Genomic DNA, 23,514 nt, shown 5'->3' with positions numbered 1-23,514 from the left:
GAATTACCATAATTTAAGGAAATTTTGATGTACAGTATTTAGGATTTGAGGACTTATATGGTGCAGTATTTTTATTTTTATAAGTTCTGAGCGCACAAGAGACTGCAGTGTGTAATGGAACTTATTCTAGCTGTTTGGTGGGGAGTGTCAGTTTTGCTTTTAAAATTTGTTCTATTTGGATTAGAGATAAGATAACCTAATGCTTCTTTGAATATACTCATTGTATAATGTAGTGATGTTTGGCAAACAGTGTCATTTAGTTTTGTAACGTCATGCAGGGGACTTGAAGAATGTATGTTATGTGATTAGAGTTTCATATTTAGGGAGTTTTTAGTGTACAGTGAAGCAAAAACATTCAAAACTTTCACTTCTGGTAAGTTCGAGTTGACTAAAGCTGCCTTGTAAAGGACAATACATAATGGTGAATATAACAGTTAAAAGGGCACTTATAAAAAACATTGATTTTTATTCCTTAGCAAAGATAATTCAGTTATAGTGCAAGCCATTTTGAAAATTTCATCTTTTTCCTCTCAGACTGAGTCCAGCCAAGAGCAAAGGAGGAACTTTGCCCCGTAACCATAAAAGTTCATTACCTGATCATGGTCTTTCTGGTAGCAGTGGGTCCAAATCAACCAAGAAAGAAAAGAGCATCAGGTAATTGTTATTTTGATCAGTTTTAATGACAGTCTGATATGTATACCTATAAAAGTTGAGTCATAGATAAATTGGTCAAACAAAATATTTTGTATTGCCATTTGGAACTTGGCTTTTAATATTTTTATTCTGTACAGCAAACTCTTGCGCCGTGAAAGCTTCACTTCAACACAGTGGTTTGACCGGCCAGACTCGCAAGTTCTGGCACAACCACCACCGCAGCCTATTATTGAGCTGAGTGAGCAGGTAAACTCTCCAGTAGGTGTCAATTTTTGGTTTTGTTTTTATGTTGGCTGCTTGATGCATCCTAACCCTTGGAGCCTAGCTGTTGACATCTTCAGGCCTCTTGCTTCTACGTCATATTAACCTCAGACTAGAATGTGAATTTCTCATGGTGTCAAGGTTTGTACGTTTTTGTTCTAACCTGAGTAAATATCTTCTGTGTCGTCTTTCAGGGAACTAATCATGTTCACATAAGAAACTATGTTGTTTTGTGCAACTTTTTTTGTCTATATGGATACTTACCTTTGCCAGTAGTAATACAACTAATCAATCAATTGTTTTTTTCAATATAATTATGCTGCGTCTTTTACTGCACAGAATTCGAAATTATTAAAGAGATTATACATCAGTGATTTGACTTTTTTTAAGAGGTTAGTGTAGTTTCTATAGGTTTAAAGTCAACATATAAATATTTATGAACAGTGAAGTTATAAGTTCTTCCAACAAATTGGCAGGGACTGTATTTTTCCCTTTTGTTTATCCCTGTTTTTCACACTTACTTTGTCATCACAAAGCCTAAGGGTGAGTGTCTGTGTGTCTGTGTATCTGTCTCTGCATCACTGCACATACGGTAACTTGTTTTTTTTTTGTTGATGTCTTTCATGCTTATTATAAGAAAAAAACCGTCATGCATAGATGCATAATGGGAATTTCTTTATCCGTCCAATTTTATCAGTCAGAATCCTTGTAGAGAGACTTTGGCCAGGGTTCAGAAGAGGACATGTATTGCTTTAATCAGTACTTTCAGAATGCTTGGTAATTTTAGACCTATCATTCAGCGTGTCAGAACATATCGAGATCCACTTCTGTTTTGGAGACAATTCTCTCTATATTATATCCTGTGAACCGAATAAAACCTGTTCTATTGTTCCTGTAGAAACTGTTGTTCTTCTCAGTATCCATATCGAGATCCACTTCTGTTTCGGGGACAATTCTTTCTATATTATATCCTGTGAACCGAATAAAACCTGTTCTATCATTCCTGTAGAAACTGTTGTTCTTCCCAGTATCATGTAATAGTGACTAATGCAGCTTTAGGGTGCTCACATCCAAGTCCCATGTGGCCTAACTTTATGTTTAACTTCCGTTGTCGTTGTTTGCTGTAGAATATTATTTTTGGTTTCTTGTAACCTTTTGCTTTTCAACTTCAACGCTAACTCAGACCTCCATCTAGTCGTTTCCACCCTCCCCAATTCAAATTTCTTTTCTATAAATATTTTTTTTAATTATGTAGTATTTTGTCTGTCCCTCAGACTCGAATTTATGTCAAATCTTTGTTTCCTGGAAACCTTCCTTCATTTAAAGGCACCATACACTTATTTGGAGTGTTTGATATCCACTTGGTTTTAACAGGATCTAGCTAATTACATTACCCTTTACATTGTCATTTTTATATCTGCCAATTGTGGAAATTCAGACCAGCCATATTTGGAGGAAGAACAAATGGTTTAGTAAAGCTAAAATTTATCTACCTCATAATTATTGTTGACCAATGAAGAAGGGAATCAAGTTTTTAAAATACAAATATGTACTCTTAATTCATTGTGTATTGTACCTTGATGTGTGTGAATTAACATTTTGTCCATTTTTAAATATATGTTATAAAAGGTAGGTTGTTTTGTGAAAAGAATCAAGTGAAAATGGGCAAAAATTAATTTTTTGTTTCAGGTTCTAGGTATGACACTTAGCGGATGTCATATATGTATTTTGTCATGTTTGAAACAAGTGGTATCCATGCCCAGTCTGGCATTCGAGATATACTATAGTGCATAGGTTGATTTTGTAGGATAATGTATGGTTAGACTTTTCATAAAACAGAATGTAACTTGGATGTGAGGATCTTGCCTACGTGGTCTTTCTTTTTGTGCAACAAATTTTCTGTGTATGTGTATCCTTTATTTTAAGTAGAGTTCATTACAAACAGTATGCTATAAACATGTACATTTGCTTGCTTATACAAAGAACAAACCTGCTATTGTAGGTTTATTGCTAGTCTGGTTAAGAGAGCTCTGAATCATAGGTAGAAAGAAAGAAGTAAATGAAGTTCTTAGATCCCCATTTCACCTGCTATAGCTTGCCTTTTTTTTTTTTTTTTGCTTTCCAGAGCTCTTGGTTTTTCTCAAGTTTACAATCTGCTTACTTTTGTCATCCCTTACTGTGTTCAGGAGATAAGGTGTAAAGTAGTTTGCATAAAAGCCATTGTTAGTGACGTCAAGAAATAAGTTTTGGTGGAGTAACTGTAAAATAAGAAGGCAAAATGAAGATTAAAACTATCTTTGAAAAGGTGTAAGCTCTTGTTTTTGGTTTACTCTCTGCAATCGGGAAGACCAGAAGGAAAGCAATATTTTAGTATACAGATAGAAGAAGGCCTAATTCGCCTTAAAAGAATCGACAGAGCTGGTTTTGAGGACAATCATAATAGTACATAAAGAAAAATAAAAAAATATATAAAAGCATAAGAATAATAATATATTTGGAAGACTTGGAAGCGAGTATTAGTACTGGAACTTCGTCAAAGTCAGGGATTAAAGTTGCTGAACACCACTTTTAAAAAGCTCAGAGAAAAGTTATAACATGAAAGGCGAAGAGTGAAGAGGTGGAGAAGGGACTAAAAACTAAAAATCACATTGTTAATAAAACAAAGCTTATGGTGACTGGAAAGTAAGCAAAGGAACAAGTTCAACCAGGAAAATGGCAATATGGTTGTTGTGGAAAAGGTGTTGGGAATGAACTGTACTGTGTAGCAAATGGTACTGATGGTGTCATGAAAGGTCTCCTGGATTGCAGAATTTACATTGAATGTCAAGGCATGGTCAAGTAGAGGTACTATAACATTACTGTTATCTTGGGTAACAGGAATGTCAGGCAGCTCAAAGGGCAGCAAAAAAGAAAGTAGCTGCACTGTGGATGAAATGGAGAGAGAAGGAAATAGCTAGACTATACTCTGTTTTTTTTCCATCTGTCCACCCGCCTGTGGTGTTTGCGTGTGGTAACACTGCGTCCTGGGCTTTAGATAGGTTCACTATGTGTAAGTTTTAGGTAAATAAAAGGATATCTGGGTGTACATTTGCAACTGAAAAGTGTTTCAATAATGCACTGTATGCGAATTTCACCGTTAATATCCTAAATAAGATATTGTTATTATTGTTGAAAGTGAGCTGAATGTAACTCTCTAAATCCTGGGACGCAGTGTTGCCATACGGCATACGCAAACACCACAGGCGGGTGGACAGATGGAAAAAAACCGAGTATAGTGATGAATAAAAGCACTTGTACTACTCTTTGGAGCAGAAGCAGGGGCACTAACAAAGAAAATGGAGATTTTGGAAAGGAGATCACAGAAGGTTGAGATTTATGGCTACTGGAGTATAGTGAAAAGATAATTTTATGAATGAGGAACTGGAAGGGAGATGTAGTACCAGAAAGTTGAAAACAAAGACTGCGACCTCAAAGATTGAAGTGGTTTGGATCTATGATGAGAAGTGATGAGGAATTGTGGTCATAAGAGCAGTACATGTGAAAGTAGCAAGATGAAGAAGACTCGTAGAGAGGCCCAGGAAATCATGGAAAAGTGGAATAAGTGAAGACCTAGGTTGAATGCTTCTGGCAGAAAATGTACTGGATTTCATTCATTTAAACCCCATAAAGGGAAAAGCAGACATAATACGTTCTACAAGATGATGGAATGGAATGGAATTTTTTTACCTCGGGTATCAAAAATTTTGTTATGCTATTTAGGTATGGGGATGTGTAGCTTTTCTGTTGTGTACTTGAACCATGTTTAAAACATCTTTTACTCCATAGGGGGATAGTTACTCCATAGGGGGATAGTGCCATCAGTGCTTAGTTGAGGGTTGTTTTTGGTTTTTGTATGTAAATTGAGAATCCAAAAGTTTTAAGAATGAAGCAGTGCTAGTATATCTCTACATAAGGATAGTACGTATCTCTTTCTTCACTTATTTTTGGGGGGGGTTTGTTGTTCTTGTGGTGTTTTCTCCTTTTCAGAACCAAAGACAGTGTTGAATCTTCTGTTGTCATTTATTCATCTTTGTTATGTACAAAGGTATAATTGTACTTACTGCCCAGAATAGAGTGTTAGCAGAGAGTAGAAGTTATTACACAAAAGAAGTTTAACCTTTTTCTATTGAGTGTCCCTCACTTAGAGGATGTCATTGCCATTGTTGCCTTGTCCTCTTCATGGTTCAAAAACATTGGTGTTATCTCCAAAATAGTACCCATTATTTGTACTAATTTCTTCATTTGTATTGTTTCTTTGTCTCTTGGTACTATACTTGGCAGACATCTTAATATTTCCTCTTGAGTTGAAGAATCAGAACAGATCAAGAGGTCCCTTTACGATCTTGTCAGTGTACTATCCGAAACACTTGTGGCAGACCCGTCTGTAAAGTAGCTGATCAATGAGCAATGTTACAGTGGAGTTAATAAAAAAAAGAATGTTTATGGAGCATAGTATTTACGAATAATATATTACATTGAATTACCATATCATGTAAAATTGATGTTTTACAGTCACCGTCCTTTTACATTACAGGATTTTTTTATATAATGCAAATAGTTGTGAAAAAAAAAAATGTATTCAAGCATAATGGCAAAAACTCTACGTTAAGCGGTAATGAGTATGAAGAACCACAAAGTCAAGAAAAGAGTATATTTTCAATTACAGTTTTTATTGTAGTGTCTTACCGAACAATTATAGAGCCGTGATTTCCACGAGCGGCAGGATACTAAATTCAAATTTAGCGCGTCGGCGTCGCCAACACTGGTGGTGATGACGTCATCTCCCTCCACTCGCGGGAGAACCAGGTACAACTGCCCAGGTGAATCCAATTCTTTTCCTGCCGGCGTCCGGTGAACATCGGTGGTCGGTGCGGTTGGATGACTTTGCTTCGCTTTTTTCTTGTGGATTTGATCTTCGGAATTGGTGAAGTACTCTTTTTTGGCGTTGTTGTTATTTTGCTTTTTATTTAGGCGTTGCCATGTCGGATTCTAGTCCGTCGGGAGTTAGGTTTTGCATCTCAGGATGTAAAACTAGATTATCCAAATTAGAGTATGATTCTCACACTAAATGTGTTAAGTGTAGGGGACAGGTTTGTTCAGCAGATCGAACATGTAACGAGTGTAGTGATTGGACTGATTCTCAATGGAAGTTTTTTAGTTCATACTCGGAGAAATTAGCTAAAGACAGAATTAGAAAAGCAGCGCTTAGGGAAAGTAGACTTAGCTCTGCTTCGTCTTGCGATGCATCTGTTCCTTCTGTTTCTCCTCAAATTGTTATGTCTCCTTTAACTACACCTCCTATTCCTCCTACTAATCCCACTTCTCCGGCTTCCCGTGTAGTTTCTTCCGACACCATTGCCAGTCTGGAATCGAGGTTAGATCAGAAATTTTCGGTACTAGCGAATACGGTTTTGCAACTTGGTAATTCAGTTAAGACGTTTTTGGAGAAAGCGGCTTCAGGTAAGAGTGTAGTTGAGGGTGCGTCTGTCTGTCCTGACACGTCTCATAGACAAAGGTCACTGTCCAGCTCCCCCGCACCGGGGAGAAGACATACCGGAAGTCCAAGGGAGTCGATCGGGATTTGCCCACACAGGCGCCTCTCTTGTTGAGCCTGTTGCGCCTCAACAGGGCTCGGTTAAGCGTTGGAATGGTGTTGCGGTCAGACGCCTTTCAAATGATTCAAGCGATTCGTCTCCGGTCGCACGGCGCTCTTGGCGAGATTCGCCCGTTTCGCGTCCCTTAAAGAGGCGTTCAGGCGCCGATTCTTCGCCTCCTCCAGTCAAGCGGTATAAGGAGCCTGAGAGTAGGGTTGCGCCTCGGCCGTTAGCGGCTCGTTCGTCGCCTCAATCTGTGCCTTTTTCGGCTCCATCTACTAGTAGAGATTGTGGTTTTAGCGCTGTAGCTAGCAGTTCTAAGGGTGTTTCTTTAGGCGCTTTTTCGTCTGTTACGCCTGATGCGCCTGTTTCGCCTCGAATTTCGGCGGCTCCAAGCGAGGCGCAAGTAGTTTTTCCGCCTCCTGATGAACATTTAGGCTCTTCCAAGCCTACGTTAACTGTTTTTGATTCGTCTCTGGCGCCTTTGCGCAAGCAGTTAGAGATGTTAACCAACTGGATGAATGAGTCCAAGGGTGGTTCGAAACCTTCAGATCAGGTTGTAGTTCCGTCTACTTCTTCGGCGGTATCGGAGAATGAAGAAGAAGTAGAGGAGGAGGATTCACATCACCTCTCGTGTTATTCACGTCTCCTTAGATTTCTTCTGGTATCTTATCCAGATTATTTTGAGAAAGCGGCTCCGCGCTCCCAACTTCGACTTTTTTGATGAGGAGGAAAACTTCAGACCCTCTCCTCCCAAAACTTGTTCTATCTAAAGCGGTTAGACATTCGTTGAAAGAGACGGAGAAATGGATGTCTATGAAAAGAGACTTAGGGAAGGCTCTTTTTGCTTACCCTCCCTCTAAGTTGCTTCGTAAGAGGTATAGGTTTTATGTAACTGGGGAAGCTCCTTCTCTGGGAGTTTCTGCCTCCTCCCAGGGAGACTTCTCCAGTTTAATCGACTCCTCTAGAAGATCTGCTTTCGCCGCAGCGAAAGTTTTCTTTACAGCGCCTGAGTTGGACCACGTTGTAAAGAATCAATTTAAACTTTTGGAAGTCTTTAGCTTCCTTGATTGGACTATTGGCGCTTTAGCGGCCAAGATCGAAGACTGTCCTTCTCTTTCTCAGGAGTTAGCGGAGGATTGGATTGGTGTTCTGTCCTGTGCGGACAAATCCATTAGGGATGGATGTGATGAGTTAGCTTCGCTCATCGCCTTTGGTACCCTTAAGAAAAGGCAACTTTGGTGCTCCTTTGCTTCTAAAAGGGTTACGTCCCAACAGAAGTCTGCTCTCTTGTTTGCTCCTTTTGTGAAAGATAACCTCTTTCCAGACGATGTAGTGTTGTCAATTTCGTCTGCGCTAGATAAGAAATCTACTTCGGATTTACTGCACAGTCTACTAAGAGACCTAAAGCTCCTGTGGAGACTGTTCCTTCGGTTTCTCCTCTGGCCCAAGCGCCTTTTCGAGGGAGAAAACCCAAGCGCTTCTTTCGGCCGAAGTCGAATTTGCGACCTCAGTCTAAGGCCTCGGCCAAGGTTAACAAACCTTCCAAATGAAAGCTCGGTTCTTCATGCACCAGTGGGAGCCAGGCTGGCTCTGTTTTGGGAGGAATGGAAAAAAAAAAAACAGAGGAGCAGAAGCCTGGGTAGTGCAAGTACTCAAGTTCGGCTATCATATTCCTCTCGTTTCACCTCCCTCGCTCTCACCTGTGCCAATTCCATTCCAGGCATACTCTCCGGGCTCAGACAAATTTCTGGCGCTAGCCGCAGAAGTGGAAGCGCTTGTTCTCAAAGAAGCGATAGAACAGATAGAAGGGGATTTTCCTCCAGGCTTTTACAATCGCCTTTTTGTAGTTCCCAAGTCATCAGGGGGCTGGAGGCCGGTTTTGGATGTGAGCGCCCTGAACTTGCATGTCCAGAAAACAAAATTTCATATGGAGACCACTCGGTCGGTTCTGGAGTCCATCAGACAGGGGGATTGGATGGTCTCTCTGGACATGCAAGACGCTTATTTTCACATTCCGATACATCGCGAATCTCAGAAGTACCTGAGGTTCATGTTCGAAGGCAAGGTGTTTCAGTTTCGGGCGCTTTGCTTCGGACTAGCGACCGCTCCTCAAGTTTTCACCAGGGTTCTATCCCCGATAGGAAGCTGGCTGCACATATTAGGAGTAAGAATCTCCCTCTATCTGGACGATTGGCTTCTCCGGTCGGAATCAGAGAGTCGGTGCATGAAGGACCTTGGAACAACTCTGGATCTTGCCAGAAAGTTAGGAATTCTGGTCAACAAACAGAAGTCCCAGTTGGTTCCATCTCAGAGCATCCTTTATTTGGGGATGATTCTGAATGCTCAAGTTTTTCGGGCTTTTCTGTCCCCGAAGAGGGTCCAAGGCTGTCTGGAGACAGTTCAGGAGTTCTTGGACAAAAAGGTAAGTTCTGCCAATCAGTGGATGAGGCTCCTGGGCAAATTGACGTCAGTGGAGAAATTTGTGACGTTGGGAAGACTGCACATGAGACCTCTGCAGTTTTTCCTGAGAGCCTCTTGGTGCAGGAAGACACAACCAGACTCGATTACCTTCCTGTCACAGATCAAATAAAAGAGGACCTAAGGTGGTGGCTCTCTCGAGCAAGGTTGGAAGAAGGGTTAGATTTACGACCCATCCTCCCGAACCTACAGTTCTTTTCCGACGCATCGGACACAGGTTGGGGAGCCCTTACTGGGAAATCAACGGACTTCAGGAGCTTGGTCGGAGAAGGAGAAGAAGTTCCACATAAATGTAAAGGAACTGTTAGCAATTTTCTTGGGGCTCAGACAGTTTCGGAGCTTAGTAGAAGGTCGAGTAGTAGTGGCAGTGCATTCCGACAACTCCACGGCTCTCTTGTACGTGCGGAAACAGGGGGGGACTCAGTCTTTCTCTCTGTACGAAGTAGCCAAGGATCTCCTCCTGTGGTCAAACGAAGCGAAGGTTCAGCTAGTCCCGAGATTTGTTCCGGGAAAGATGAACGTCCTGGCGGACGAGTTAAGTCGTCAACAGCAAGTGTTACCTCTGGAGTGGACTTTGGACAACAAGATTTGTCAGAAACTTTGGCGCCTTTGGGGACGACCGTCAATAGACCTGTTCGCGACATCAAGGAACAACCGTCTTCCTCTCTTTTGTTCTCCAGTCCCAGATCCTCTAGCTTGGTCGGTGGACGCAATGCTGTTGGATTGGTCGGGTCTGGAAGCTTATGCATTCCCTCCGTTCGGTCTAATAAGAGAGGTGCTGAACAAGTTCATGTCGCACAGCAATGTAACGCTAACGTTAATCGCTCCCTTTTGGCCCAGGAAAGAGTGGTTCCCGGACCTTCTCCAGTTGTTAGTAGACTTCCCCAGACTTCTTCCTCCAGAGAAGTGGCTTCTCAAACAACCTCACTTCAAGAGGTTCCACCAAAACTTGTCCGCTCTAGCTCTGACAGGGTTCAGACTGTCCGGAATCTTGTCAGAGCGAAAGGATTTTCAAGAAGAGCTGCAGAAGCTATCGTTCGTTGTAGGAGAGAGTCTTCTAACAAACTCTATCAAGGGAAGTGGAGAATCTTCAGAGAGTGGTGTAGAAGTGCTAAAGTCTCTACTTCTGCGACCTCTTTAACAGAAATAGCAGATTTTCTTCTATTTCTTAGGAACTCTAAGAAACTAGCTCCTTCGACGATCAGAGGATATAGAGCCATGCTCTCTTCGGTTTTTCGACATCGAGGTTTGGATATTTCCTCCAATTCAGATCTGTCGGACCTCATTAGGTCTTTCGAAACCACTAAGCTCCCGCAAGATACAGTGGCTTGGAACTTAGATGTGGTGCTTAAGTTCCTCATGGGGCCACCGTTTGAGCCTTTGAAGTCGGCTTCACTCAGGAACTTGACTAAGAAGGCACTCTTTCTTATTGCACTAGCTTCTGCTAAGCGTGTCAGCGAATTGCACGCTATAGACAAAAGAGTCGGTTTCTCTCAAGGCAATGCTGTATTTTCGGTTTCTTTGACCTTTCTAGCCAAAAATGAGAATCCTTCTAATCCTTGGCCGAGGAGTTTTGTGGTAAGGAACTTATCTGATTTGGTTGGACATGAGGAGGAAGAAAGGCTCTTATGTCCAGTCAGGGCTATTAAGCAGTATCTGTTTGCCACTAAGGGTATTAGAGGACAATCTTCTAAGCTCTGGACCTCGGTTCAAATCCCTCTCGTCCTCTTTCTAAGAATGCTATATCGTTCTTTTATTAGAGAGCTTATCAGGGAAGCTCACTCGCAGTCCGAGAACGACAATCTTTCCGTTCTGAGAGTTAAAGCTCACGAGGTTAGAGCAGTGGCAACTTCTTTAGCCAGTCAGGAAAGAATTTATCTTTAGCTTCGATTCTTCAGAGCACGTTCTGGAGATCGAATTCGGTTTTTGCGAGTCATTATCTCAAAGAGATAGAAACGGTTTTCGAGAATTGTAAAACGTTAGGTCCGGTCTTCAGAGCACGTTCTGGAGATCGAATTCGGTTTTTGCGAGTCATTATCTCAAAGAGATAGAAACGGTTTTCGAGAATTGTAAAACGTTAGGTCCGGTGGCGGTTTCTGGCATGGTGTTGGGAGAAACGGCACAGGGGTCGTCACCTCTATGCTAACTTTTCACCTTGAATAGGTTGTCGAGTTCAAGGGAAGCTGGGGGTACTGAGTACCTGGGATACTCACCAGTCTGTTAGGTCAGATTTTACAATGGTTGGGTATATATGTTTTTAAATCTGGTGTTGGTGACAATGTTTTGTATGATTGAATTTCTGGTCTTAGCCCGGGCAGGGCAAGGGCAATCTTTGTTGTTACTATCCTCCGTCAGTCAGCCTTGACTCGCTTGAACTACGGGAAGGATTTCCACCCCTCCTGTAGAGGCTAACTTTGGTCAAATTCCAATTCCTCTACAATAGTAAGAAGAGCACCGACCAGAGGCAGTAACAGTCTGCTGTAGCTCTCTTACAAGGTAAGGTACAACAGACACCTTGAGTGTTTACTGGTATTGCAATAAATGTAACCATTTAAAAATACTAGTGGTCCACTGAATCCCACCTTCCCATAAATGTGTAATCAGCTCTATAATTGTTCGGTAAGACACTACAATAAAAATGAAATTTTCATCATTAAAATGAAGTTTTATTGTATACTTACCGAACAATTATGATTATACCCACCCTCCTCCCCTTAGGTGGACGGACGGGCAGAAAGAATTGGATTCACCTGGGCAGTTGTACCTGGTTCTCCCGCGAGTGGAGGGAGATGACGTCATCACCACCAGTGTTGGCGACGCCGACGCGCTAAATTTGAATTTAGTATCCTGCCGCTCGTGGAAATCACGGCTCTATAATTGTTCGGTAAGTATACAATAAAACTTCATTTTAATAATGAAAATTTCATTTTGTAGCATTACATCTTTTTGGGGTGGAAAATTCAAGAACTGCAAGTTCTAAGCTGTTATAATCTCTCGCAAGAAGTGCATAACGACAATTATAAAAAATTTTATCTCTTTTGCAGATTTTCTTTTATATACATTTTTATTATATACATTTTTAGCAAAGGTAAAATTTGAATGCTGAAACAGTTTTATGATATGCTAGTTTTATTACAATTCTGAGCTAGCTTTTTAAAATGCCTTAGCGTGCTAGCTTTGCTTGTGTTTTTTTTTCTTAATTATTGCAGTGGCTGCCTTTTTATTTTCATTTTGTTAGAAGTTCGTATAAGTTGATTTTTTGAAATGTCTTACACCAAGTCACTGCGTATCTTTGATACTGTACCATGAATACCAATATCAGCGATCCTTGGAAAAGACGAGTGATTTTGAAAACTAGTTTTTATTACAGATACGGACATTTTTCCTTCAGGTCAACCCATTTATGGGAACATCAAGCAACCAAAAATCCAAGTCTCGCCTAGATGTATGTATTGCATTCCTTAGTAAAGGAGTTTGGTACTGTATTGGCTGTATAAAGTCAGATTTTAGCATTGCAATAAATACAGCACATCTTTGCACATTTTGTAGTACATTACAACTTTTAAAACACTGTAGCTTTATATTTCATGTCCCTCCTGAAGCAGTTCTGTCAGTATCAGCAGTCAGGCCATAAAGTAAATCAATCATCAGAAAATATACTTTTTTTAATGACTGTTGTGTAATGACCCATTCATTTTTTAACTTCCTTAGAGCTGCTTTTATCTCATTTAATTTATTTTATGGCTTCTTTTTAGGGCATCAGTCGTCTGTATGTAAATTGAATTTATTTTACTAAATCATTACTGAAGTGTCTCACAATTTGAACCATTACTGGGCAGTCGACTCTTCTTTGTATGGTACTAAATACTTAGTTTAATTTTTGCAGTCCAGTGATATATAGCTGTTATGGAGTCGTGTGTGTGTGTGTGTGTTAGGTTAATGAGGTGAAAGCTTATGATTAGGAATTTGTCATAATTTGGTTAAAAGGTGCAATTATTTACTTTTGAAGAAGGAAAAAAAAACTTAGAAATTAAATAAACTGCTGCCAACCTTATTAAATATTAGAAAATTTTACACTCAACATTAGCAGCTGGAGGAAGGTAACACAAGAAATAGATACAGGAACTTCTCACCTCACTGAAATAGGCCAGTTATTATTTTAGCAAAATTTTTGGGAGCATCACCATTTTATTTTATTTTCTATTTATTGCTTTTCGTCAAACAACCGATTTATTGTACATAAATCCGAGGCTAGATATATATATATATACTCCAGCAATAGTGTGGGAATTATTTGTGAAGTTGGCATAATAAGTATCAGAAAAACATACTGGGCCAGAAGACCCCTTTTCTTGATATTTCTTTGCCTCTTGTCAGATATTCATCATAAAGTATCTTTTCTTGTTAGTGTACTTACTTTCATTGTGTGTTTCTCTCTCATAAGGACAAACAGCCCAATTTTCTGTGACGTTTCATTTTTACAGTGAAATCAGTGATGATAGGTCTTAGCATTTGGGTAACTAATTTACATACATACCTCTACCAGTGACATTGGGAAGATATTCTTAACAACTGATCTACAAAGAATAGGGGGATCTAGGTGCTTTTTAGATGTTTTCTATACAATGCCTTATGCCAACCAAAGAGCTGAAATTTTATTACAGTTGACTGGATTTGTGAATTTATTACTGGGAAAAGGAAAAATATGTTATAACCAGTTTTTATCCCTAAAAATGGTTATTACTTGTTCAGTACAGTATTAAATAAACATAAAAAATGTAGGGATTCACAAGTGTAAGTGATGCCTTAGTTCCTTTTACGATATCTTGTTAAACTATCAAGTTTTAGCAGTAGTGAACTTATTGATAGTTGGGATAATCACCAAAGCTTGTTGACTGTGAACTGAATTTGAGATGTGAAAGATATACAAAAATAAGTTTATGAAAATTCCAGCTTACGTTGCCTTAGATTACTCATCACATTTTTTTTAATAGTTTAATTACTATATTGTAGGGTGATTTTATACCTTAGATATTAAAGTTTAGAATGTTTTTTATTTAAGGATACAGATCAATTTGTGTAATCTCTAAAAATATAAAGTTGTGACGGTTGTATACTTTTGGAATGAGCTTCATGTCACTGCATCATTTAAGCCAGCTTGCTCTGAAATCACCATTCTCCTTCTCTTTACTAACAAACAATTAGGGTGATTTTATTTATCCTTTACTGTCAAAAGCAATGAATTTTCCACTTTTTTTACGGGCAAGTATTTTTTCTCGTTTTTGAAGACAAACTTCATAACAGTAAAGAGCATGTACTGTTAAAGGTGAAGAGGACAGAGTGTCAAATCTGGTGGTTCTGTAAACTGAAACTGTCGTGACTCATGAATCAAATATAGTACTTATGGTATGGTGGTTTTTATTCAGTTGCACAAGAAGACAGATCACAGGTGGAATGTGTACGATCCAAACTTAGGAAGGAAACTGTTTAAATTCATAATGGATGTTTACAGATTGGGAAGATGAATGTTTAATCATATCTGTTGCTCGTTATGTGTCGTTGTTAGAAACGAGGAACAAAAGAGTAAATATCTGTTGACTGTTTTTTAAGGTACTTCTGATAATCCTCGTTAACGTCAATTAGCATTACTATACGTATTTGTATGTTATCGGTATTATGATGTAACCAATTAATATCTCTCCAAGTAGTGGAACTGTGTTTAGAAGTTTTGTTGTAGTATCTGTGGGATCTGTTGGGAGTGGGTTAATTAATCTCGAGGGAGCTATTTTGAGATGTATACGTATCTACTTCAGGCTCTACTATTATTTAGTATAGTGAAATTAACAGACTTCTCTTCTTGGTTATCAGGACTATTCAGAAGTGAATCTTTATTGTAACATATTGTGATAATATGTAGTATATGATATATTTCTTTTGAATATTAATTAAATATGATAATAGTAAGATATATTGCTATTGTATATTAATTAAATATGATAATAGTATGATATATTCCTATTGTATATTAATTAAATATGGTAATAGTATAAGGCTTTCTTCCACAGCTGGCTACAGAACGACCTTTGAGATCGGATGTGGAAAGAGAGAGACGAATGTCCCGGCCTCGCTCTTTCAACCTCAATACTCCTTCTGTATCTACTACTCCCTCACCTTCAATGGGTTCTAGAGAAAGCCTTAGTAAGTTTCTATGCCTTAATACAACTTCCACTGTAAAGATTGATTTTACCAAGTCATACATGGTTTTTTTAATAATTTATTTTGTAAAATTATAATTACAGCTCACAAAATATCATAACAGATGAGAACTAAAATCTAACAGATTCTGAGCATATTTGTTATGAAATATTTACCTAAATTTACTGAGATCAAAGATGCAGTAACTTTTTTGGATTATACATGTTTTTGCTAATAGTATTTCTTTGGAAAATTACAATCATAACCGACATACTATCATAAAAGATAAGAACTTGGTCTCGTAATCTCGGGAACCAGTGTTTGCTCCCCGTCAGGGAAACGTAGTGAGGCTGTTTACCAGTGTTACCCCCATGAGTGACCTCTTGGTGGGGAGTTGGGGTTACCTGGCTGATGTCCTCCTAAGAGGCAATAGCTTGGGCAAGGACTGAAACTGATGACTTTGAGTTTGACTCATGAGTTGCCCAGTCACCCACAACGCTGAGCTGAGCCAGTCTAAAAGATGCCATTGGTAAATTTATATGCCATTGAAGTAATGGAACTCCTTTCCTGCCCGATTCCTACAAACCGATGGCATGTAATACTCAAAGGATGGTATCCATCCATTAGGGGTTATATAAATTGTTTCAAAACCATTTATATAGATGACATATTTCCTTGTACGTTTTGAAAATACTCATTTCCATTTTGAGGTACAGGCACACCAACAGAGTCCTTGCATGAAGAAGAAGCACCTCCACCCTTGCCAGTTAAGATGAGAGAACGGGAACAAGATGCCGATGGAAATTCTTTACGCTACAGTGGGTTGTCCATTAAAAGTGGAAAAGTAAGTACTACTGCAACATTTAAAAAAAATGTAGCTGGGCTATCCTTTACCACCAGTATGGGGTCTCTTTGTGGGTTGTGGAACTCTTGCAGTTTGTGCCTTTGTTCAAACCCCATGGGACTGACACCTAAAAATTGTTGTGAAAATGAAAAGCTGCCATTATTGTATGATAGAGCTTAAGGAAAAAAATAGGGGGCAATAATCTTCATCATAAGAGCATGACAGAATATATTGTGCATTAAGTTAACTGCCATTAATAAACAAGGCAATTTATATAATTTATATAATCATAGGGAAAAGTGTGGTTTATAAATTTTTGTGCCAGAATGAATTAGGTCATTGTAACCTTTTTCCCCTTGAATTTTCCTTAAGTACCTTTTCTTGTCTTTGTCAACAGATGTTGCCTCCAGTTCCCTCTGACATATCCCCAGAACCTCCTGAAAAGCCACCGCGTCCAGATAGAAATCACAACCACGAGGATTCCTTCTTGCCATGAGATCTGTATTATATTTAGGTTACTCACGGGAGTTGAGGAAGCTTGTTTTGTGGGGAAGTGTACTATAGCAACTTTCCACTGCTGTGTTACCATGCTATGCATGTTAAATTTTAAGAGGTGTAGATCTTCACTTTTGTTGAGAAGCTGTAGTGTTTCAAGGGGAATTGTATTTATATAAGGCAACTGCATAAAAGACTTTTAAGAGGCTCAAATTTCAATTGATTTGTTCTATTACTAAGTTAGCCTTACCTCTCTACTTGTTCCTTTTAAGCAGTGATGATGTACAAGCATTAGGGGAGAGGAAATGTTTGTGAAGTGAAACAGATAGCTTTAGAGTGACTACTTAATGATTATTGTAGTTATTTATAATTAATCCACTTTGATGGAATTCACCTCATTTTGTCAAAGTTATGAGAAGTGGCAAGTGGGTTAAAGACTTTTGATGAATTCGTGGCAGTCATTATAAATGCTTTTAGTAAACTTACTGAAGCTTTTATTGTCGATTGCTGTGGGTCAGTTGCACAAATTTTTGTATTTTTATACTGTGCCAAATGTAACCAACTGTATGGAATGCTTAGTTTTTGGGTCATACCTCACATAAAAGATAAAACATGGTGCAATATTCAAAATGGTATACTAAAATGTATTTTTTGTACAAAGGCTTTGCACAGTTGGGGTAATTGTTTTGTAAGTCTGTACTATATAATGATCAGGCTAAGGTTAGATGGGGAAGAGTAGAATACTGAAGAATTTTCTGAAGGATTCTAGTTTTTTTATAATTTATCAATTTGCATAGTCTTCTGCAATACTTTTTCTAGTGACTAACTCATTTATATGCTTTATCATATACCGTCTTCACATAGTACTCTCACACAAAACTTTTATTCACACACTTTGAGTTATATTTTCAGATGATGTACAGATATAGTTTTACATACTACTATATATTTGGGTGCTTTGCCCTAGGTCAGTTCAAATCCTATAAATTTATCATATTTAAGAATTTATGTCTGTGTGTTCTTTACTTGTTACTAAAATTCTAATGAATTTGTGCTATGTAAAAGGAAATTGGAAGCTGAATTTAAACAGCATTTTTCTTTATGCAGTTTCTACAAGTTCTTTTTTTATCATGGTCCAAAGCCTCAGAAATATTTAATGTAGTACTCTGATGTTTTATTTTTGAACTATAGAAGTAATGTATTAGTTTTTTATTTGTTCCATGATTTATGCTACTGGTGAATTTATTGTACAGTTATGGATGATGGGCAGTTCTTGACAAAACATGTGCAAAGAGGAAGTGATACATAAATATACAGTGTTGATCTATGTTGTAGCAGAAAGAGACACTGAGATTGCCTTGCAAAGTCATATTTGTTTGACAGTATGATGCACTCCTTTATTTTTACATGTTTTTATAGCATAGTGCTATATTAGTTTGAATTTTTTACTTTCTTGATTTTTAGATTCATACCAGTTGATAAAGGGGTGGCTCAGTCAGTACTCTGGTACACATGTTTACTTGGGGGGGAAAAATCAGTCACATTCCAGAACATGCTAATGCTAGAACACATGAATTTATTTTTAATCTTTCTTATTTTACATTCTATTCCATTTAGTTGTAACATAGTATGCATGGAACTGTTATCTAAAAGTTTCAGGTTTTCTTGAAATATTAAAGGGAGATTGATCTATCTGTGTCATTGAGGTCACAAAGGAATGGCAGATCTCAAGAGTGAATATGTTGGCAAGATTTTATAAGATTGTCTTTTGTGCATATCTTGTTATAAATTATACTTTCACAACCATGTAGCTCTTTTGTTACATTTCACAGTGTAAGTTTTTATTGTGCTGTTTGTCCAAGGTAGCCATCAGAGACAGGAATTTTATTTTCCCCTTCACAAGTGTGGTGTTTTACTACGCTATAAGAAAGAATTGCATTTACTGAATGATAATAGTGATCGTACACTCTCCTACGGAATTGCCCATTATACATTATTGTATTTATGAGTTGCTCACTACAGATTGTAGTGGTGGGTACTTGTATTTGCTTGCCATGATAAGGTGTGTACTCTTCAGTTATAAATATTATGTTGGTAGCATGTACTTTTTCCCTTATGCAGTATTGTTTTTATTAAATATATAATTCCTAATCCTCAATTTGGGACCAATTAGCATACTTTTATTAATGTATAGATAACATATGTTTTTATGTGAAAGAATTTGTATTGATGTTATTGTGGTAACCTTCATTATCATCTTGAACCTTTGTGTAACATTTTAGATGTAAACATAGTTTCTCTTCTCTTCAAGCAGTATTCAGTTCCTGATATACTTATGATAAATTACAATGGTGCCATTCATTTTCTTAACTCGTATGGTGTAATGTATCGTATCCTAATATGCATGTAGTATAATATCCGTTTGAACCTAACTGTTATTCCCGGACCCAGCTACAGAGTACAACGATGTAGCATACCTTCAGTAAATTTAGTGAAAATGAAACACAATACTAACATAATGATACCACGTTGTTTTGTCAGAACAGTGAAAGGTGCATGATGTTATTTAAGCCCTTCTAAAGGTGAATGTTGGAAACAGTTGTAAACTTTTATTTTGTTAACTTTTCTAAAAGTTTGTATCGATAGCAATTAGGCGATTGTCGATTATCAAGCATTTGTATCGTTAGGACATAAATGCGGACTTTATGGCACGTGCAATCAGTTCACTGTCAGGAATGTAAGAGAAGTACAAAAGCTGCACAAACTCATAGTGCCATAGATTAATTTCTTAAGGGAAAAGGAAGGTTGGTATTTTTATATGGTGCTCTGGTGACCAAAGTAAGATAACCCAAGATGGGTGTGTGGATTAGAGTAGAATATGGTTGGCATTCCACTGAAGGTAATGATATCTGACAGTGGGTGGATAATTCATGGAATAATTAAACAATTTGGAATTTTAGCATCCAAGATTAAGCTTACATATTTTGGATTAGTAATTAATATTTGAAACTTTTGATTATGTACTGTTATAGCAAGGTTTTGTTGACTAAAACCTGGCAATGGATTACAAGTGGTGTATATATGATTTTATTTAATTATGCATTATTTTGATACTCAAAAGTGACAAGGCACTGGTCTTTTTTCATACTTTTAAACAAGGAAGTGGAGAGGAATAAGTTTTGTAATATGGTTTCTGATATGACAGAATATTATACTGTCTTTAACATTGAATGTTGAACTTACATTAGTGCTGAAGTTACAGTCTTGTGCTTCTAAATGCAAAATGTTTTAATGTCAGTTTTTACATTTTGGTAGTAAATTGTAAATCTATAAAGAAGGTTGTAAACCATCTATTTGTTTATGCTTTCAAAGTGCTATGTCACATTTGGATTAGGTGAAATACCTTGTTGAAGTACCGTATGAAAAAACTTCATTTGAGAACTTCATGTCAGGCTGTAGTGTGTTTGTGTCAATTGTTAATTATTTTGCTGTCAAGCTTTAGACTTGTATAGTAGAGTGGTATCCTTGTTTGTACCCTTTAAAGTAACTTTTTAAAATGTTCTGTCTGGTGCTTTTATTAAAATGAAATGAGTTTTTAACTTTACTACAATATTTTTAATTGAAACAAAAGATTTATGCTTTCTTACTATTTAATTATTGTTATATATTTAGTGTCATTTTTATAAAACAAATAATCTGCATTTAACATTTGTTCGTACTACACTGTTCTGTTTCCATAAACCATTGTATTACATTTATGGAAGTTTAAGCATGTAAATGTTATAGTAATTATTTGTTTTCCACATGTGCCCAACAAGCTACATTTAGTCATGTGTAAGTAAAAATGAAAAGTTATTTAAATTCAATGTTATATGGCTATAGTTTCAACATGTATGAGAAACCCCCTCTTAGAACTTTGTGTGAACTCTAGTGAAATATATATTTTACACTTTTAATGTACAATACATCTATTTTAGTCATAAAATTCCAAATTATGAAAAAATGAATAGGTTAAAAAATGAATAGGTTAAGAGTATGAAAGAACACAAGAAAAACTTATAAGAGAAAAATAATGTGCTAGGACCAGAGAAAAGATGTAGCAAATGCCAGAAATTGATACAATATGCATGTATCAAAGTATTAAAGAATGTACAAGGGGTACAGGAACAATGTTTTCATATATATGCTAGAAAAGTACTCTATTCACACAGCAAACAAAACTCATCTAATTTTATCATAATACCAGTAGGTACTGAAGAAATGAGTGCAGATTTCTTACTTAGAGAAAAGTGAAGCAGTGATCACCTAAGAAGCAGTGATCTCTTAGGTGATATCTCCTTATGTGAATACTAATAAGTGGTCTAGTGCTTGTTGGTTATACGTCTTGTTTTCATTTGGTTTGAACACTAGTTGAATTTCCTCAGTTCCTTTACAAATTATATTGTTTATTTTTATTTTCCAGTTTGTATGATTAAGAATTTTATGTGTGTTATGTTCAGTGATTTATTCTTTTACAGAAGTTAACTCATTGCCGAAGATCCCTTCTGATACAAGAGAGGTCAGTAAAACTTTCTGGCTAGAGATAAAGGTCATAGTCATGACAAATGAGATCAAAACTGATATTACATTTGGCTACATTCAAAATAAATACAACTGCAATGCCACAGAGGAGGAGACAATAGTCATGATTGTGACTGATAACCACTGACGTTATGGGCAAGAATGAGAATTAAAATGAGACCGAGAACAAACCCAGAATTCCAGTAACACCCAAGATTGATGGAAGGACACACATAAACTAAGGAGATACAGAGGCATGACATCAAAGTTCTTCCTCTGTGCTTGGCCAAGGATTAGACATTAAATTGGGTAGCAGGGTCTGACTAAATCTAATGTGCCTCCTTTCTTGATTAGCTACTTTTTATATATAGAAGTAACAACTTGAGCATAAATTACTCTTTACAAAGATACAAACATTAATTTGAGCATAAGACATTTCCTGTTATCAGATGTTTCTGTTCATGCTAACCTAAAATTTCTGACAAAACTTAATTTCACTGATGGCCCTATAAATTCTTTGTTCTGAGAACTAGTAAAAATGGTCAACACACAGTAAAAGAACTATGAAAGTAACCGACCAAAATTCTTAAGTCACTTGAGGGTTTGCGTGCTGGGATAAGACCTTCTATTTTTAACCTGAAGATGTTTGTGCAACTGTGATTTTTAAACAAAGTACAACAATATTAATATTAGGGTCTGCACTGAAAATTAGGATTTTTTTATGAACTGTAAAAACACTGTTTACTGGAAATTTTAATTTTAAAAAAATAATATCACATCACAGGGCTGATAAAATATCAAATTTGAGATCATTATCATATATGAAAAAAAAGAAGTGAACAGACATACAAACTGTTTGACCAGAAGGTATCCCTAATTTTATCTGGAGAAGTGACAAAACCTCAGGATGAAGAGTTCTCAAGTGACAACTGTTTACTTTTTGAGGAACCCTAAAGACCCGTCCACACGGTCGAGGATGTTAGGTCCGGCTTCTGATGTCACGTCAAACAAAGGTTGTCGGGCAAAGCGCGACCGTGTGGACGGGACTTTACTCGCATATCCAGGGTAAGGGTAGACAGAACACGAATTACTGCAATAAACACTTTACTACTACAGTAGTAGGAAATCACAACTTTCCTTCTGTACCTAAGGTGATTTTAAATTTGAAATCTGCAGATATTAAAGATAATTAAAGTTTCATGTATTTTGCAGCTGTAATGGTAAATGCAGAAAGTCATGTAATGTCAGTCACTAAACTGATTTTAAGTAGTACTTTGAAGGTGGCATATATATTTAATATTAATTTTCCAGCTGAGAGGAGTGACAACTTTATGAGGATGTATAGCGCTGAACACTTTGCATTTGAAAGCTCAGAAAATTATCGTTTTAGTGAAATTTGCTTTCATAAAGATTTATGTCTTTGCTAAATTCATATATATAAAAAAAGCTACATTATGATTTCAGCTTATTTTAATTTTGTGTCTAGTCACAACTCAAAAGCTTCTTTCAGCAAGCTTAAACTGTATTCTGGTCATGTTAAGGTAGGCACTAAAATATAGCCTTAAACATTTAGTTATTAATTTTCATTTAAATTTAAGGGACCAGATGGAGTAGCAGTGGTGAAGAAGAGTACCTCATTTAGTTTGTTTTCATACATTTTATATTGAACAGAAAATCTTAGATTTCTTTCATTTATGTCTGGTGGACCAGATTACTTGTAACATTTACAGTGCACTATATTGTTGGTGAAGATGTTAAAATTCTTTCTTCATTTGTCATTTTTGGTGTTCAGATTAATGTGCAATTGTTACTGTTGGATATGTTCATATCAGTTACTGTGCTTATTTTAATTACGAAGAAATTCCAGTCTCCTGAAGTACCAGTAGGGTAAATTTTATCTTTACTTGTTGGTCTGGTCTATGTGGCAAATCTTGTCTTTCAATTCTGGTACTGTACTTATGCCTGTGATGCATGGAAACAATCACAATGTAAGTTTATGAAGGCATTACATTGCCACCATGTGTTTATTGCTTGTGCTCTGTAACCATATTGATTAATATGCAATAAAACTGATTACTTTTATATCTTTTTAATTCTATTTCACTCCCTTACATAAGTATTTGGGGTTCATATAGCGAAGAGCTGTTAGCTCTCAAAACATTGGTTTACTCAGATCCTTGGGTTAAGTAAGACTGCTCTGGGATGGTAGAAATTTCCTCTCCAATTTTTAAGACTAAGCTGTTAACATGTAAATAGTTTATAACTAGGCCAGTCAACATTCGTAACTCTCATAGGGCTGGCCCAAAGAGTTTTTTCTTATAGATTATATCAGATTATATATTTAATAATGCTACATGAATAATTTTGTTGATGACAAGAAAATGTTCGAGG

The 23,514-nt window shown here is 37.2% G+C and overlaps 1 protein-coding gene across 11 annotated transcripts in view; it reads left to right on the top strand.

Annotated features, from left to right (window-relative positions):
- Positions 1-23,205, top strand: part of LOC135223840 (dedicator of cytokinesis protein 1-like) — a 340,518-nt gene extending 317,313 nt beyond the window's left edge. For 4 of the 11 annotated variants that reach the window (XM_064262720.1, XM_064262721.1, XM_064262712.1 and 1 more), the window contains 6 exons: positions 535-654; positions 792-912; positions 12,400-12,474; positions 15,095-15,227; positions 15,935-16,068; positions 16,466-23,205. In XM_064262720.1, coding sequence (XP_064118790.1) covers positions 535-654; positions 792-912; positions 12,400-12,474; positions 15,095-15,227; positions 15,935-16,068; positions 16,466-16,564 — 682 coding nt within the window. In that variant the 3' untranslated portion in view covers positions 16,565-23,205. The remainder of the gene's footprint in view (positions 1-534; positions 655-791; positions 913-12,399; positions 12,475-15,094; positions 15,228-15,934; positions 16,069-16,465) is intronic. The other 7 variants (XM_064262716.1, XM_064262714.1, XM_064262715.1 and 4 more) reach the window with 7 other exon arrangements.
- Positions 23,206-23,514: the final 309 nt, after the last annotated feature.

The sequence above is a fragment of the Macrobrachium nipponense genome, chromosome 10 (genome assembly GCF_015104395.2).
Source record: "Macrobrachium nipponense isolate FS-2020 chromosome 10, ASM1510439v2, whole genome shotgun sequence".
In the NCBI taxonomy this organism is placed as follows: domain Eukaryota; kingdom Metazoa; phylum Arthropoda; class Malacostraca; order Decapoda; family Palaemonidae; genus Macrobrachium; species Macrobrachium nipponense.
Note: the sequence above shows the minus strand (reverse complement) of the source record. Positions and strands in the feature narration are given on the sequence as shown.